This window comes from Lethenteron reissneri, chromosome 18 (assembly GCF_015708825.2).
Source record: "Lethenteron reissneri isolate LAM-NWPU_2019-01 chromosome 18, ASM1570882v1, whole genome shotgun sequence".
Taxonomy (NCBI): domain Eukaryota; kingdom Metazoa; phylum Chordata; class Hyperoartia; order Petromyzontiformes; family Petromyzontidae; genus Lethenteron; species Lethenteron reissneri.
In genome coordinates this window covers 12611491-12629829 of record NC_083796.1, presented here as the reverse complement: position 1 = coordinate 12629829, position 18339 = coordinate 12611491, and the positions used below count along the sequence as shown (strand labels likewise).

Sequence of the window (18339 nt, the reverse complement as noted above, 5' to 3'; positions counted from 1 at the left end):
AGTGGGAAAATTGGGGCCGTCAATTTGTTGCAACGCTTCGTGTCGAGTAACTGCCATCTAGTGGAATCATCTAGCTTGTCAAATGTATGCTTCAAAGTGCCATGTACTAAATACGTCCCTAAGCAAATTACATTTTAAATGTTTTAACATCCAAATTTTTTCAGATTAATGCGAAACACCACCAGGAGTTACTGCATATGCAGGAGCAGTTGTGTATGTATGTATGCTATATATGTATGGGTAAATATATAAACATGCTCTTTACAAAACTAAAAATATACAAAAAATGCAAAGCAACATGTGGCCAAAATGTTTATTTACAACCGAAGTTTTCATTGAAATACGCCATAAAAAATTGCATTATTTACCCAGAGCTGAAACAATGCTTTAAAATTTTTGCACGAATACACAAACTGCAATGCGGATGATTGGCTTGTCAAATTTGGCAATGGCAAATCTATCGAAACACGTACACATTTCCATTTGCAGACACGATTTACATTTTGTATTTAGCAATGGGCTTCAAGTCCAACCGATGGCAAGTTGATTTCAACCAGCCAAATAGTACACATTATCGTTGCTTCCTCAGATCCACTATCTATTTGTCACCCACAATATGCAGGGAGATGGGGCGAGAGTAGTGTAGCAGCAACTGATGAGACTTCTTATTGAAAGTGCAGTCTACACAGACGGCTTGCTGCTGGGCTTGCTCTTGGCACGTATGCCGCTGTCCGTCGACTGGGCTGACGTTGCAGTAGTGGAGGTGGCAGTGCTTGCAGCAGTAGTGCCTGCTCCAGACTGTGACGATGAGGCTGGCATCCCGTGTGTTGCCACATACGTACGGTACGCCTCGCGAATTATCTTAAACGCGCGCGGGTTTGCGTAGGGAATGTCTGTGATGGGATCTCGGTAGAGTGCTGGTTTGTGAGTCACAGGACATATCTCCCGTACCGGCACACGCAGGGGCACCTTGGGCTTCGCAAAGATTTGATTGAAAGTCTCTTCCTCTGTGAACGTGATAAAGTTTCGGGAGCATTTTCCGGAGCTTGTAACCTGTGCAGATTCCGCTGTTGGCTGCGACTCCTGGTCCAACCTAGTTGAAACAGTGCACCAAAAGGTTTAGTGTTTTAAAGTATACACGTAACTTTTTTTTTTATATGGAAACATGCATTTCTTGTGTAAACTGTAAATTGAATGTTACGCTCCACGTTGCATATAGAGCATGCCTATGTCAAAACCATAATTTGGCTAATGTGCAACTTAGATGTTACATCCTTAAAAAAAGTACAACATATTTTAAGGAAAATAAATATTTTTAAGGTGCATTTCATCTGTAGATCCCAATGCGCCTTGTATGGAAAGCAGCAAATAAACAGCATCAGGGTAAACGGCCAGAACCAGGGGCTAAAGGCGAGTTTAAAGAGGTGAATTTTCAAGACACTTAAATAGCTACAACGACTCTGAGTGTCTTATTACCAAAGGGAGCTGCACAGTGAAGGCAAAAGCTACCTCCCCCCCACCATCACCCCAGGAACAGTGCCTTGACCTCGGAGTACTTAGAAGGCGAATTTTCAGCTTATTCACAGAAATACAATATTGAATTGACATTTGTCATATATATATGATTATTGACGAGTTTAAAATCCTTAAGATCTTAATAAGGATGTATGAAACATGTTCTGATAGATTGCAATAATAGTTTACTTAAAAGACAGAAAAACTGTTTTGAATATATTTTTTAACCTACTTATCCAATAACTAAATGTACATTTATTGAAACGTCTTACAAAATGGTATTTTATGAAATATATTTCCAGTACTGTGGACAGCAGCAGAAGGCAGTGCTGAAAAATCCATTGCTGTCAAATAACCACAACTACCCTTAAGAGACAAGGAAGCCCTCATCCAAGCAGTGTATTGACAACGGGGCTACACCACGTTCTTGATCAAACAAAGCATCCGATTTGTGAAATGTGCGCATTATAAATCGTGTTCATTATTATGTACGTGAGATAAAAAAAAATGTAAGAAGCTGTCGACCAAGATTTTAGGTTTTCCTTAAAAGGACGCCGTCGAAACGCAATATTGCCGTGCTTGCTGCTCATGTTATGTTCGGTCGCGTGCAGTGATGCTGGGAGCATACCCTTCCACATCTACATTCTCCTCCTTGATGGGGAGCTCAGTGATGAGTGGCATTGTAAGCGAGTGGTAACGGATCACTGGCCCCGTGTAGTGGTGCTTCTTCAAAACCTGTTTCTTCTTATCTGCTTCCAGTCGCTCATAGTTTTCTGCACGAGAATAAATATTAATGGAAAAATAAAACTGGGAAATATGACAAGCATTAGGATTTACATTTAAATTACAAAACTCACCATGTATGTGTTGCGGCAACGTATGCATCAGTTATTCACAGATGCCCTTGGAAAACGAAACAACTGCAATTTTCTGGTCGTGTTGTTTGTAAAAAGCAGAAACGGGTATTATATTCCTATATTAATGATGTTGAAAAAAACATTGTAAATGGTTAATTTGGCAAGAAATAATGTTATTTCCTCCCAATGCAATTAAATATGTACCATCATTAAAGTTGATACGTAACATGGTATCTCTATTACCTTATCCAAGCTTAACCACACAACTATATTTTGACAGCAAATGCCAGCAACCAACATTCTATCAGTCAAATTTATACACGCAGAAAGTAAATCACTAGTTGGCTGTGTCACGTGGTGGCGGGTTTTGACGACACATTTATCTATTTACGCGATCTAACCCAAAAAAACCTCGATTATGGATTAAAATTGCAGCTGTTCAATGAATCGACCTGCACGAGTTAAAATGAGACTAGCACAGTTTGTCGCCTCCTCAAACTGGAGCCTCAAGCAACCACTGCTGGGACACACAGCTTCACTCAAACACGTGGAGGTGGAAGCAGGTGGAAGCAGGTGGAAGAAGGCAGAGCGCAAAGAGCCACTGCGTCCGTACCCAGGGAGCGAAGGTTGAGCTCCTCGGTGATCTTGGCCTCCGCCAGCAGCTGTTTCTGGCTCACTCGGCCACTCTCTTCATATTGCCTCTTCCGTTGGCGCTTGGGCAGCTCCTCTCGTTCCTTCACTCGCAAGTATGTCTGTCTTGTGCACTCAGCTGTCGAGTGCCTCATCGCCTTCCGCGCTGTGTGAGTGCAAAGACACGAACAGCTGAGGTGTGCTCATTGTGATTCGTTCCTATGACACAGACCCATACTTGAGTAAGCAGTTATTTAATTGTGTCTGGAGGTAAAGGATGCTGGTATGCAGATCAGATTGCAGTGTCCTGATTAAAACCTACCACTCTTTTGAACTTTGTGGAACTTTTATAGCCTTCTTGAGGTTCATGGACCCCTGGTTGACAAGTCTTGCATTGGCAGTTTAGAACGTAACAATAGAATAGCATACATATCCTACGGAGAGCAAAGATAACTGCAACTTTGAATCAAAATAGCAAATTGCAGTTGCTATATATGACGAACCTGCGCTCACTATGAAGGTGATTAAAGAGAAAAAAGGTTCGTGTAAAGATGACACACTTATTCAGGACACTATAAATACTGAAATCAAATAGCAGCTCTTGTAACCCAAAACGTAATATATGGTGATCAAAAATAAACTGCTCATTTAGATAACTGACCAATGTCAGCATGGAATACCAATAAACATCTCAAATACTCTTTCAGATTTTGATCAAATGCACTGAAATATTCAAGTCGCCCCAAAATAAAATCAAGTAGTCAAATTAACCTTATGGCAGGATCCCAGGGTCCCATAAGCCCCCGGCTCTCGCATAAATTGTGTTCCCACGTCATTTTATGTCTGTTGAAGGCGAACGATACGGCAATCTATTCCTCTCAACGAGCTCTACAAAGTTTCAAAGTTTTGTTTCTTCTGCGCATTCGTCCACGCTATGCTTCGACGACATGACAACAGAATGATCCGCGCCAGGTGGGTCGCAGCGTTTATGTGCGCGGTGGGACGGAGTCGCCCAATTTTTTAAAATTAATTATAATTTTGACTTCCGTTTATTCGGGACCCCGGGGTCCCGCCATAAGATTCAAATCCTAACAGCGTGTAATGACGAATGATGAGTGCACACATATCCCATCCGATGACACCAACCTGTGCTTCCACTGAACTCGCTATGCAATTCTGATAAGTCTCTTTTGTCTTCAGGAGAAGCTGGCATCCATTCCACATCATCGCTCGACTTCCTTGTTCTTGATTTACTGGTTGGCTTGCTTACTTTGACGGGCTCCTGCACAGAATAAATTCAGACAATATTGCACATTAGATTTGTGAAAAATAGTACTTGATTCATATTTTGTGCAGTATTAAAATAATAATTTTTTGTCCATAAAGAATTAAGTAGCGCCAATCTATTATTAAACTATACAATTCAGATGTATACAGCATAATGGTTTGATTGAAAAATAGGACTATTTTACCCCACCTTGTATGCCTTTGTAACAACACGTCTCTTCTTCTTTGGGGCATCATCCTCTTCATGGTCACTAGCCGGTTCATCACCCTCATCAATATCAAAATCTGAATCCACCTCATCCTCACTGGCTGACACGTCCGACTTGAACTCATCATCACCGGATTCCTGCAAGGCAAAGCACACGCGTTCTCGATTGTATTGTACTGTTAGGAGAATTTCATATGCCCTCAGTCACCTGTTCTTGTCCAGGCTTAAGACTTAGTTCCACGATTATGTATTTGTATATTTACATCGTGGTCATGTCGCTTTATAAGAGTCCCAAATTCCTAAATTACATAATCCTAAAAGTAATCTTGATTCTGTCCACCCATAAATAAATACTGTATTCAACAGAGGGTGAAGCTTTAATGGTTTGGGATCGTAAGCCCGATTATTTTTTTCAGACATTTATGAAGCATCATTGCAGTAGTTTAAGAGACGATGTTATCAAAGCTCTCCCAAAATCGGGCCTTAATAAGTGGTTCGGTAATGGATTATTCACATTTGTATGCAGTCGTCGATGATCGGTTGAGGCTATCAACTTGTTAAACTTTATGAACATTGTTCAGCCACGGGTGAAGGAAACCCGGATTCGAACTCAGCTTAGCGGTGCCGGCTCAGTGTTATTTTGAGCCACTGACCTTGTTCAAGTGCAAGGTTTGTGATGCGCCCTGAACATCGCAATGTTTGTGTTGTTGTTGTAGCGATCACTCAACGTGAACTCAACTCAAATAACGAGAGCTCTTAACTTAATGTTACATTATGAGACCTCCTTGACCAGTAGCAAAATATAGTACTGTAATAGGTTTTTACCCTTTTATCTGGTACAAAAACTGACACCTTTATACAAGGGATCATTCTCATAGTGTAAATGCTTACCCTGCTTACCCTGAGCTCTCAATACTCTGCGTTGTAGCCGAAACGTCGTGAGAATTATTTGATTTTATTATGTTTTATTTTTATTATTTTATTACTTCCCTTCTACGTGACTTTACCGAAAGAACCAAGGTTTTTGAGTTGTACACATTTTGGCGTCATCTGGTCCAAAACCAATGGAGACTAGGCTCTAAGAAAAGCTGTCTCGGGTGTGGACCAATCAACTTCAAGGACAGTGCATATCATTATCATCAGAGTTGTTTCTTTTTGTTTGCATTTTGACTGCTTGTGTTGTGGTTATTGCAAACATGATCCCTAGTATAAAGGTGTCAGTTTTTGTACAAGATAAAAGGTAAAAAACTATTACGATATTAATGTTGCATTTCTGGCTCTTAGCACACGTGGGCGTAGGAGAGGACAGACGGGGAATAAAGGAACGGCTGCATGTGGAACACACGTTTATAACAATGTCCTGTTACTCTTTGGTTCTTTCGGTAAAGTCACGTAGGTAGAAAAAATAATAGATCACGACGTTTCGATCGCGACACAAGCAACCGTCATCAGGTGTGAAACAAACACACGAGGATTTCTACCTCCGTGACTTTACCGAAATAACCAAAGAGTATGGATTCCTGCAGTCACGAAAGCTTCAAATCAAGAATGCCCTCTTATACAATCACTCAGTGCGCCACTACTGCCACGCGCAACAACAATAATGTGATGTAAATGCACAATAAAACTCTGCTGCAAAAATGTGTCCACAAGAGGCCGCAAAGCCCGCGACGTCGCTCGGTCGGTACGCGGGCTCCGCGGTGCGCCAAGCGGCAGCGATATCTAGGCCAGACCGAGGCCGCAAGTGAGCACAGCGGACGCGTCCGTACGTCATTGAATCCGCCGTAGGTTGTTTTGTAGAAATCGTCGTCCTCCTCCGCGTCCAGCAGTTTGGACATCTTGTTGCCGGCATTTTTCCGCGGCTCTCTCGTCAACGACAAAGCCATCTCTCGGGCGGGAAAGGTTTGTTACAGAAGCTATCGTTTGAGTTGCACTTTCACTCAAAACAATCAGCGCGCCGAAGATGCGCGCTGCTACGGCAAGCCCGCGGTGGCGGAGGCGCTCGGCAGATTTTTGAAACGCGAAATTGGGGCGCTATTTTTTTTATCGCGATATCGCGTACCACGATAAGATACGATATTGACGCGCACGATATTACACAAACCTGTCAACACCTTATCAGTGCCCCCTACCTTATTACAGACCAATTCAGGCCGTATTGGTCACCCCGTGCCGCTTATAAATCGCAATGTTCTTCCTACAAAATCACAAACAAATAGACAAAAAATTTATCTTATTGTTTGAGTCTTTCGGTAAAGTCAGGTGCTGTAGATGGTTAAAAGAAAATAACAAAAAACTACGACGTTTCGATAATCATCCTCCTGATGACGGGCACTTGTATTGCGCCCGAAACGTCGTGATTTTTTTTATACCTACGTGACTTTACCGAAAGAACCAAAGAGTATGGAGACTCTTTGACCATTTGAAGCTATTAACATGCATTTTATATCACGTCTTTTCCCATTAAAAACGATAGTTCTATAATAAGCGTTAAAACGCGTTCCTTCGGAGTGGGCAGGTAGGAATTTGGTTGGACAGCGCATTCGTGCACGACAGACAAATATGCACGACAGACAGACAAATAATCCCTGGTGGGCAGTGTGGAACCTGTTGTTCCTACCTGTAACATTTTTAAAGCCCCTTTACAGAAGGTCGTGGGTTCAATCTCAAACGTGCCACGTCTGTTACGTGTGGAGTTTGCACGGCTCTCTCCTCGTGGACACGTGGATATTTTTGTTTTCTCATTTATAAAACAGGTATTTAGAGTACTAATATGGTTGAATCTAGATTTGAAGTTTTCGTGGCTGCAGGGATTCGTACTCTTTGGTTCTTTTATTTTATATCTACGTGACTTTACCGAAAGAACCAAAGAGTAATAGTATGGTTTTTCCCCTTTTTAAATCCTTTATATTAAGTTCACTTGCTTGCTTGCTTGCGCGCTTACGACCGTGCAAATCTTTCGGTCGTTTTTAACCCACTTCCCGTGATCCAATCGAGCTGACATTTTGCACACAGACTCGTTGTGCGCGACAATTTATTTTCGTGAAATTTTAAAAAAAAAAATTTCCACATTTTAGGGAAAAAAAATTTCATATTTAATTTAAAATACCAATGTGATAAAAATGAAACTCTTACTCAAGAAAAACAGAAATGAATAATTAAATAAAACCGATGCCACGCATATAAAGGATTTATAGTGAAAAACTTTGTTTTTACGGGTTAATTTTTTCGTATTTAGAGTAATTGGCTGTCGTAAATTTCCACGCGATAAGTCATTTCGTTCAGCTATCATTTGTGATAGCATGGTCGCTTGTGAAAAAGAAGCTATACAGCTCAGTGGGCCTTATCTGGTAAAAAATAAACACATTTGTTTAAATAGTTTTTGTTTTGAATATTGAAATCGATCCAGGATCTGGACATCGCTTCGATCATTCAAACCCCCACACGTGAAACAAACAACAAAAAGCTGATTTTTTTTTACTTAAAACTTTCGTGACTGCAGGAATTAATATTCTTCGTTCTTTCGATAAAGTCACGTAGATAGAAAATAAAAAATTCATTTAATTAAAAATAAAGGCAAAAAACCCACGACGTTTCGATCGCAACACAAGCGGTCTTCCTTAGGTGTAGAGAAGCTGAAGACCGCTTGTGTTGCTACAGAAACCTCGTGGGTTTTTCTCTTTATTTTATTATAATTAAATTATAATTTTATTTTCTATCTCCGTGACTTTACCGAAAAAACCACGAATAACAAAAAAAAACCCAGCCACAACTCACGTACCCTTTACATTTCACACATCGGATAGGCGCAGACGCGGCAGCGCGCGCATGCGCAGAGCGCGCATGGGCAGAGCGAGAAAGGCCCGGCCGCCTATCCGCGCTGGGAAATAAAAAACCGCCGCCGCCGCCATTTTCCTTTACGGGGATTCATCGTGAGTGGAGAGACGCAGGCGAGAGGCCGTTCGTGATCGCTCTCCTCAGCAGCAGCAGAGCCTACGAAGCCGGTGAGTGCCTCCGATTTGTCTTTCCTCGTCCCCCCCCCACGTTTAGTTCTTGTAGCATCGGCACGGAGAGGTGTGTGTGTGTGTTGCAAGGTCCTTGACTTTTGTGTTTCGCCCCATCAGCTGGTTTTGTCAGGGCCGCTCTTTGAGGCCCAGCGGCTGAATTCGCGGCCCTTGTCGAATAAGATTGTTTCAAATTTGTATCTTTATTTTGTTCGCACAGCGGCGCTATACAAGTTGGTAAACTAGAAGTTGTTGGGTGAGCTTTGTCGCACGAGAAGAGGGTGACAATGCGGGTTTTTTTTCGCCAGTGCTGAGCCCTACAAGCGGGGAAGTGAACGAGTCCCCTGGCCCCACGTGGGACTCGATTAAAATAACACAAACCAAACTAAGAAGCAGCATCTTTACGTAAACGCATCGTTATGGGTGACAAGTAATTCGGTGGTGGGTGTCTTGCCCGTAGGAATAGCACGGCAAGGGTTGTGTTTGAGAGCCTTCGCGATGGGGTTACTGATGCGCTTTTGCTAATTACTGTACGTGTATGCCCGGCTCTACATTTGTTGTATTAAAAAGGAATCTATTGTCACGAGCACGTTGGGTTGTAGTCGTTGTTTAGTAAAATTGAATGAATGCATTCATATTGCCATGACCGATACGGAATGCGGAGGCTTTCATTCAGCAGGGGATTGAATGGTACCCCCCAATTCTAGAGGGACCCTCTTCGAGGGTAGTGTTTCGTAGGGTGATAAAGGGCTGTAACTTAATAAACGCGTGTGACATGTGCAAGAAAACGTAAGGCATTGACATTGTGCCAAGACATGCACGTATTCTTATTACCAGAATATTATATATCTCACCCAAAGGCAGTTAATGTCATTCATGCAACACTGTTTCCTCGGTGTCTGAAAACCACGTTCATCATCTGTGATATTGTTTTTTGTGATTGTTTGATTGAAACCTAATTGGTGGTAAAATCTGTTTCTCGGGGACTTGTGCTTTCTGTTGTTTTTCTTTGACTTAATGTAACTTTGATTTAAATTTTTTTTTCCTTTTTTAGAAAAATTGTTGAAGATGGCAACTCAACAGGGGGCAAAGGTTGTTCTGAAGAGCACCACCAAGGTTTCCTTACACGAGCGGTGAGATTAAAAAGTCCCAAAAAACTAAAGATGTCCAGAGCAACCCACACAAAATTATCCAGAAGGATTGTGTTACCGTCCAGTCCACATATCTGTGCATGAAGGGTTGCAAACACCGCGACCGATGTGTGCACTGGTCCTTGCCAAGGTAATGCAAAAATGACGGAGGACATCTCTGCAGATTGTCCCAATGTGTGCACAGTCCCCAGCACATGGCAGATGCAAAAAAAACTGCGGAGGTCCGTACGATTGCTCTCGCACTGTCCATGGTCATGCTGCCCACAGGTTGGGTGTAGGCATGTCAGTAAGAGGCATGTGGAGAGCACAACATTCTGTCCGAAGGATCTCTGGGTTCAGAGACCTTGTAAGTGGCTTGCATTTCTTTTACATCTCCCACCTCTCGGTGGTATTCTCCCCACATACATTTCTATTGGTACACGTTTTCATAATTCCACAAGCTGAACAAAACTTGAATCAAGATGAAGAGGTTATGACACTCCATGTCATTGATGCCACCCCACTTCATCAATTCCTTGTCAACTCCTGCAAGTTTCAGTCGACATCCTGACCTTCAAAGTCCACTTTTATAGCATTCTGCCATCCAGCTTTAGGTCTTACCCTTGGTCGTCACCTTCTGGATCTCAATACAATTGCCTGTTTTAGTACATTGCCCTCCTCCACTATTCCTTGCCAATCAAAACATCCTCTTCCCTCTTTACACCTATGATATTTACTTGGCATGTTCTATTCCAATTTCTGAGTTGTGCACCATGTCCTGCTATGAAATTCCTCACATTCTTTTCAGTTGCTTGGTTGAGCTGCCAATTCCCTTGCTTAGATATTGCTTCTGCCTTGAATTAGTTTATTAAGTCAATATATTTACTTGTACAAAGTGCTTTATTCCATCAAGAATTTGCCCTTCTAAAGCAAGATTTATATTAGTACTATCCACTGTGTTGTGGACATTACTACTTTGAGGCAATGGTTTTCTCTGCTCAGAATTTTCAATTGTTCTTCCACCTCTGCTGATAATGTCCTAGTGTGAAATATTATTACCTAATACGATTTGCACTGCCCCAGCCAAACTTATAGAAGCTAACAAAAGCTACATAATATGCTTACTCGAAGTCCTTCAGATGTAAATGAATAGTGCATTGTGATTCCTGGGTTTCCAACTGTCACGAATAAAATCACCTAGTCATACAGTCCTAAATCCCACCATACACATTCTTAAGCACACTAAATCACACCACTTCAAACTCCACTGAAGCTGTATCTCAGATATACCACATTTCTAGTTTTGGTAGTATTTGGATATTCTCCAGTTGAATGTCAACTTTTTTCGACTTTGCAACTCTTTTTTTGGATAGGAAATTTAGAAAAATTTTGTATATAATTTTAAATATTGTATTTTCTAAATTTGTCGTAACAAGTTATGGTTTTAGCAGTAACCTTAAATATTTAAGTGCGTTGCACAAACCTATTTTCCATTTAAATAAATGATATTCTAGTACCCTTGTCTATATGTCTAAAGCATCCACATAACACCTCTAGGAGTGGAATGATTAGCATGGTGTACCAGCCATCTTTTTTAATACCTGTGCGATACTGTATTTTACTTTTCCACCATAATTTGATCACTTTGACTTGTCACAATAAAAGTCCCTTCGTATAACAATATGAAACAAGGATTCAGAAACATCTTTATCCATGACTTTCAGTTTTGCATATGAAAACCTCATTACATTTCTTTACTGCTGTTACTTTTGATGACATTTCTGTCAATGCTGGGGACGGTAAAATGCATCTGCCTCCTGCCTCTAGCAGTGTTTGTGCTGGGGCTATGGTCTTGTGCAGAGACGGTAACCATAGTGCGGAATCGTAGCATTTCGCACCATCGTGGGACACCGATGTTGAAGTTGCAGGGGATTGTGGGATTGTCTGCTGTTCATGTGCAACACTCGTGACAGACCTTCCCCTCGCTTCTGTCCAACCTTCCAACCTTGAAGCTTTACTAACATGATGAGGAATAAGCAACCTGCACAAGTGAACGTTCAGGCTACCCTGCAACAACAGCATGCTGCTAGTGCCAAGAACAGGCGACTGGCACAGCAAATGGAGAATCGTCCTTCAGTTCAGGCAGCTCTTAAAATAAAGCAGGTGAGTTTTAATTTGGTAAACATCCATAATTGTTACGTGTCAAAGTTAACAAATTAATGGCTTGTAATATTTAAAAAATATTAAACGGTGCATATTTGAGAAGAATGTTATAGTGTTGGTAGCCACCTACCCAGTTATTACACTTTTGGTTGACATTGTAATGCCGACTTTAATTGATTTAAACAAACCAATGTGTCGTGAAATGTTTCCATTTCATATTTTGCCATGGTTCTAATTGTGTTCAATAATCTTTTATTAGCAGAGGAGTCTGAATCTGAAGCAGCGGCTGGGCCCCAGTAACATCCAGGCTCGGCTGGGTGGCCCTGTGAACCATGGAGGCATGGGCATGGGAGTCGGTATGCCTTCGGGTGGCATGGGTGGCATGGGCAGCATGGGCGGCATGGGTGGCATGGGTGGCATGGGTGGCATGGGCGGGATGGGCGGGATGGGTGGGATGGGCGGCATGGGTGGGATGGGAATGGGCATGGGTGGACGGGTGGCCATGGGTGTGCGAGGCCGTGGTGGTCTGGGCATCCGAGGTGGCATCCGGGGAAATCTCCGTCTAAACCGTGGAGGACCCCGTGGTGGGATCCTGATGCGCGGAGCTGGACGTGGATTGCTCCGTGGAGGAATGCGCGGTGCAATTACAACAAGAGGTTTGCTTTTTATTTTTGCAATGCCCATGATTACATGTTTAGCTTTGTAAGTCTTGCCAATCTTACATTCTAAACACTTATATGGACATATTTTTTCTGTCGGTTGAGTAATGTCATCACCTACATATGGAAGTTGTCAGAGTTGTAAATTCATTATAAGACAGGATGCTGGATAAAGGACTTTCTTAGCCATTACCAACGCTTATGGTCCTCAAATGCAAACATCCATTTAGCACCTGCACACAACTTTATTTCATTTATCCATCTCCTCTGGTGGACAAACTCAAGCATGTTCCCTCCATTGGCCTCCACTCCATTGTTTTGACCACCATCACTTGTGACATTCCCCATTATCACCTTTAAAGAGTGCAATATGCGAAAACTGCCTTTCTTATAATCCATCTGTTCTTCTTTCTGCCTGTCTATTCCAAGCATGCACCACTTTGTGATTTATAACTTTTGAGCTCGTTCCATTTTTTTTGTTGGTGTCCATGTCAATGTTTGCAAATGTTTGTGCAAGTTCTGGCTGTTAATCTTCCTTGTTGCCTCCAGGCTTGTTACTATGAACACAATGCTGCTTTCCGGTGGTTTATTTATTTATTTTAAACTTGGAACTGGAAAAGTTACTCATTTTAAATCCAGTTATCTGTTGGGGGTTGATGAAATAGCTGCTGCTTTGTAATAAATTAACATTTGTCATACTGGGGTCAGTGTCTCCACTTGGGAGTAGTATACAGGTGTATTGTGTTGTGCTTATACCTCCAGAAAGAGCTTTTGTTTGGTTTGAATCTGCAGAAGGAAAGTGTTCAAACAAAGATTGGGCCATGTGTGATTGTTTTGTGGTTAAGGTGCTGGGCGTGGTGTGGCGCTGAAGTTGGGGCTGAGGAGAGGAGGGATGAGGGGCCGGGGTGTCGGTGGCCGGGGAGGAGATGTTGGTGGCTTGGGGGGAATGGGTGGCAGAGGCAAGCATTTGTAAAACAATTGCTACCAATATTTCACATTCCTATTTCAATTTCCGTTATTTAAAAGCAGGAGGGATCCATATGAAAGTGGAGCTCAATTTTGAATCCCAAATGTCGATATATTAAAAATATGGGCCGTGGAACTGAAAATTTTACATCCTATTTCACAGTGCTATGAAAGAATTGACAGTAATTTTGAATGATGTAGGAATTGGCTCTGCAACAGGTATGCTCGTGGTTTTAGTCTCCCAAGAGTAAACGTTAAATAATGTAACTATACTATATTTGATTCCTACTTTTTTTAATCGATGCTTCACTTTAAAATGTAAATACATATATTACTGGCTACATGAAAAAATTGGATGTTTCCTGTCATTCAGGAAATCGCAGGAATAATTTTTTTTTAAACATCCATCAATAGCTTTAAACACAAAGATGTCCAATCAATACAGCTTTTTAGTCGACTTAAAACTCAGGCAAAATATCAAAGCATTCTTACATTTATTCATTTTGATTAATTGTCATTATTTAGAGTTGAGTTGATTCAGAAATCAATTATTTTAAAATATTGAGGTGAACGTAGCCGCCTCTCGCGGTTTCAAGTGTCACAAGCAACATGCCTATCAAAAATAATCTGTTAGACATGCAATTTGTGTATTAGGGACTTGGAGAATCAATATTTTCTGATTTAATAAATGCATTTTATATCATTAGAATGTAATTATTTATTTCCCGATAGTATGGAAGAAGTGGCATGTGTATATACATGTACATGGCATTTTAATAAAACACTGCGGCTCCGTTGGCTGGGTAGCTAGGCATTTTTGCCTCTGGGTTGTTTTGCCAATTACTTTCTTTGTTCTTATGACAGCTTGAGGGAACCTTAAATGGACACGTTACTAAACAATATTAATTAAACATTGTCCAATCCTCCCTATCATTCTTTCCCTCTGCCCTATTATCCAGTTTCCCCTCTGCTGTTTCTCCTTTACCCCTTTTCTCACAATGGATATCTGAACCAGTCTTAGGCCCTCCTTTTACCAGCCTACACTGATTTGCGTGGTACGGTACGGCCAAATAATCTGCATGACTGATGTGACATGGGAAAGCCGTCCAGCAATGGATTGACAAAGGCTGTCCATTTTATCATGCATATATTAAGTGAATCTTTATTAATTGTACGAGAGCTCTTGCTCAAATGTAATTTCAACATTAACACTCAAACATGCGAGGAAATACGTGTAGTAATTTTACGCTTTATAGAAATTACTATGCATATACAAATAGGACCGTTGTAAGAGAGTTTGCTTGTTTATTTCCATTCTAATTTTTGCAGGTCGTGGTGGAATAATAGGGCGAGGTCGTGGAAGGGGGTTTCTCGCGAGAGGGAGAGGGATCCGCGGGCGTGGAAGAGGTGCCCCGCAGGTCAACGTGACGAGGGAGCAGCTTGACAATCAACTGGATGCCTACATGTCAAAAACGAAGGGTTACATGGATGCAGAGTTGGATGCCTACATGGCTGAGGCTGATGCTGATGAATAAGCAGGTGTAACCTTTTAGACGTGCATACTTTTGTCTAAGTTGTATTCTACAATGGCACACTAGTGTTGAAGATGTGATGTTAGTACATAAAATCAGTTGTAGAGTAACGACAGTTGTGCTTTCCAATTTTTTTGCAGTTTTCATGTGGCTGAAAACACAACTCATAACTTACTTTTTACGGGCAAGACATTGACATTTTGGCAATGTACATTGACTTAACATTTTTGCATGACTTTTGTCTAGGGGTTCACCAAATGGCTAATTAGGCATGTGTCTGGATCCAAATTTTAAGTGGAATAAGTGTTTGTTTTTTACATTGATTGAACCATCCAGCTGCATCCTCCAGCCCACACCTATAAAACATTCCACACCCATGTGCCTCACCACTCTTCACGACATCATACTCTCCGATCGACTACGTACGGTGCGAAAGTTTAATATACATCCCCTGTTAATGTTGTTTTTCTCCCCCTTTGTATTTATCGCTCCCTCACCGTCTAACTTCCCTGGTCATGCTTGTGGTGAGAACTCTGCTGGCCTATTGCTAACTCCTGGCCCAGCCTTCAGCAGTGTGGGCCTTGCTGGTCATGTGAATACAACTATCCGTAGACATTCATATTTACAGTTTTTATATTAAGTTTTACTGGATCTCATTAGATCTGCATTCTCATGAGATATCTGGGGCACTCCTACTCTGATCTTTTTTTGAATCCCATAAACATAACATGCATAAATGTGATGGTATACTGAAAGAGTTGTATTTTCTTCAAATGTTAAAATTGATCATTTTAATTTGTCGATATTTGTTATCTAAATCTATCTCGATATATACAGTTAAAAGTCCGTTAAAGTTTTGCGCTGAACTGCAAACCATATTCTGAAAAAAAGTTTCTTGTCACAAGTGTTTAAAAGCTTGTAAATAGCATTTCATTGTTATAGGTAAACACTGACACAAGTTTGTGTTTTTACATTTGGGGGTGCCACATGTAATGAACTTCATATACAGGATGATTTGCTTCAATACTGTAACCTTTTTTCCAGTGAAACTGCTTCCGTAAATAATCAGTATATTGACATTTAAATGTGGATTTTTATAGAGGCCACTTTTTTACATTTCCAAGGTTTATCAACTACAGATGTGTGGGATGCGAGGTTAAAATGCGTGATATAAAAAGGTCAATACTTGGATTCAAGATTAAGCTAGTAACTCCAACAAATCTGTAAAGCTACATATTTTACAATGTCTTCAAATCGAAGAAGTTCTGAATATGCTTTTACATGATATAAAAGTGTCATTCACCAAGCTATGGTTTTGTGCTTTCTTAAAAATATCTGCCGCTAAAAAAAAATACAACGTATGTATATGTACACAGTGTGTGCAAAGATTCTCTTAAGACTTGTTTTTCATTTTCGATTATATAATTGTTTCTGTCTTGTGTTTTTCCTAAGCTTCAAAGTTCTGCATGTGATTTGTGCTAAATTCTCAGTAGGTGGCAGCATAACATCGTACTTTCATGTTACAAATGACTGCATTCTGTAAATAGCATTTGTAAAAATTACATTTCCAAATTTAGAAGTGTCTTTTTTTAGTTGCTGTTGTAGCAATGTAATTGATACATTACAATAAATTTGGTTTATAGCTTGGTCAAACACCTAGATACTGCAAACTACACGTGGTTAGTTTTACACAAAATGTGCTATTGAACAAAGGAATTCGCTAAAAAGCAGTACTGTATAACATACCACCTGCACGAGACGAGGTTAATTAGGTTCATTGGGAGACTCGTTCACGAATGCAGCCTATTAATATGGAAATTAGCCTGAGGAAAAACGCAGATCAGTCGAGTGATTGCCCCTGGACATTGGAACCCTGAGAAAGTGGGAGGTTTAGGGGGAAAACGTTGACATGTCCAGCTTTGAATTTACATCGATGTCCTATCGAGTCGAAGCTCTGCAAGTGTAAGAACATGGACACTTGTTTAAAATTGGAGACCGTCAAACTGTCCGTGATTAACATTCATCTGGAATCGTAAAGGGAATCCCCATTACATCCATGTTAACAAAATCACAGTTTAAATAACGAGAACTTGAAATAAGCCACTGGATAAAAAAAAATGCTTTACATTTGACCTACATTGGTAAACATTTCGCTTTAGAACGCTTCACAAGTTCGGGGTAAAAAACACTTTCAAATGTTTAAAATTTACATCCATTGAAAGTGACCGAATGCAGTATACATCTGTGACTTTTCTGAAGGCCCGGTACCTGAAACGTTGGGCTAGTACATGCTTCATATGTGGTTTAATGAGTTCACTGCATGCAACATGTGTGCAGACAATGCGAACAACAGTTACAGACATAACATTTGCAGATTAAACGTTCTGGAGGTTACATCTCTGGTTAAGAGCTAAAAAACACTTGGTTTGAGCAGGCACATATGCAGGTCAACCTTGTGTGATATGAAGGTAAAAATTTATCTGATTATCCGGAGCTACAACTTTTGTTCAATGCTCGAGGTAAAACCTATGATGTAGGCATATTTGCTGTCCTGTAACAATGCTAACTGCCTTTGAAATACTGGAGATGCAAACCAATCCAGAGTTTGCTTGTTTAATCCACGGTTTATTAAGAGCAAACTGGGCGATATATTGTGTAACGCAGCTACACAGACGATCCCAACACGGAGCCCCATCTCCGGCTTTGCTACGCAAGCTGTTTGACAAGCGCAGCGACGGAGAGTCTTCCAGAAGATCAGCCACGTGGTCGGAGACGAAGAGATGAGCAGTGACGCAGCCAGGACCCGCAACAGCCACGAACCGCTGGTTCGGTCCCCCTTATATCTGCCCAGGCGCGGTCAAGCTCCACCTCTGGCCATGCCCCCTTTCCAGAACCTTCGAGATGGTTCCCGGAGCTTCTCGACTGACTCCACCTTTACCCCAGATATGCCCCCCTAATAATAAGGCATTATGTAATGCAGCCATGACCGTAATTACCACTCGCGGCCGACAGGTGTCACCCTGTCATTACAGATGTATAGAGATACGGAATGGAACGCGTTCTAATAGGATATCTTCCAATGAGATTTCGCGATGAATTCAGCTCGTGTGCTGGTGTTGGGTGCATTTTTACATGATGCAATGATAAGCGTGCACAATATTTCACGGGCATGAATCAGAATATATTTATACTGTAGAAATGCGATGAGCTTTTAAGCTATTTTTTATAGATGTTCAGCCGGGCGGGTAAGAACGCTACAACAATACCAAAATATAGGAGTGGGAAATACAAGAAAGGTAAACGCATTTAATCCTTGATCGTTTCTGCGTGGATTAAATATCGGCCGTTCTAGAAGAGTCGGAGGGGGGGGGGGTGTAAAAAGTACGCG

At 41.2% G+C, this 18339-nt stretch overlaps 2 protein-coding genes across 5 annotated transcripts; one reads left to right on the top strand and one right to left on the bottom strand.

Annotated features, from left to right (window-relative positions):
• Positions 1-297: 297 nt before the first annotated feature.
• VPS72 (vacuolar protein sorting 72 homolog) lies at positions 298-6638 on the bottom strand. The gene is made up of 6 exons (XM_061553845.1): positions 6267-6638; positions 4480-4635; positions 4149-4284; positions 2986-3168; positions 2144-2288; positions 298-1093 (listed from the first exon to the last, which is right to left on the bottom strand). The coding sequence occupies exons 1-6, from the start codon at positions 6381-6383 to the stop codon at positions 682-684; spliced, it is 1149 nt and encodes a 382-aa protein (XP_061409829.1). The 5' UTR covers positions 6384-6638; the 3' UTR covers positions 298-681.
• A 1729-nt stretch (positions 6639-8367) lies between these two features.
• On the top strand, positions 8368-16257 carry CHTOP (chromatin target of PRMT1). 4 transcript variants are annotated; one of them, XM_061553843.1, is made up of 6 exons: positions 8368-8501; positions 9556-9634; positions 11644-11794; positions 12057-12450; positions 13299-13412; positions 14749-16257. In XM_061553843.1, the coding sequence occupies exons 2-6, from the start codon at positions 9570-9572 to the stop codon at positions 14952-14954; spliced, it is 930 nt and encodes a 309-aa protein (XP_061409827.1). In that variant the 5' UTR covers positions 8368-8501; positions 9556-9569; the 3' UTR covers positions 14955-16257. The 4 variants fall into 4 exon arrangements, with proteins under 4 accessions (XP_061409827.1, XP_061409825.1, XP_061409826.1 ...); XM_061553841.1 differs by lacking the exon at positions 13299-13412; XM_061553842.1 differs by lacking the exon at positions 14749-16257 and having other exon boundaries at positions 12054-12450; positions 13299-14736.
• Positions 16258-18339: the final 2082 nt, after the last annotated feature.

Excerpts from the sequence above, each read along its gene's own strand:
- VPS72 (XM_061553845.1), bottom strand. The coding sequence starts at position 6,383 with ATGGCTTTGTCGTTGACGAGAGAGCCGCGGAAAAATGCCGGCAACAAG. Across the intron at positions 3,169-4,148 it reads CGAGTTCAGTGGAAGCACAG|CGCGGAAGGCGATGAGGCAC; the intron begins GTTGGTGTCATC and ends GCACTCACACAG. Across the intron at positions 1,094-2,143 it reads GAGAATGTAGATGTGGAAGG|GTTGGACCAGGAGTCGCAGC; the intron begins GTATGCTCCCAG and ends TGTTTCAACTAG.
- CHTOP (XM_061553843.1), top strand. The coding sequence starts at position 9,570 with ATGGCAACTCAACAGGGGGCAAAGGTTGTTCTGAAGAGCACCACCAAG. Across the intron at positions 9,635-11,643 it reads AAGGTTTCCTTACACGAGCG|CTTTACTAACATGATGAGGA; the intron begins GTGAGATTAAAA and ends CCAACCTTGAAG. Across the intron at positions 12,451-13,298 it reads CGGTGCAATTACAACAAGAG|GTGCTGGGCGTGGTGTGGCG; the intron begins GTTTGCTTTTTA and ends TTTGTGGTTAAG.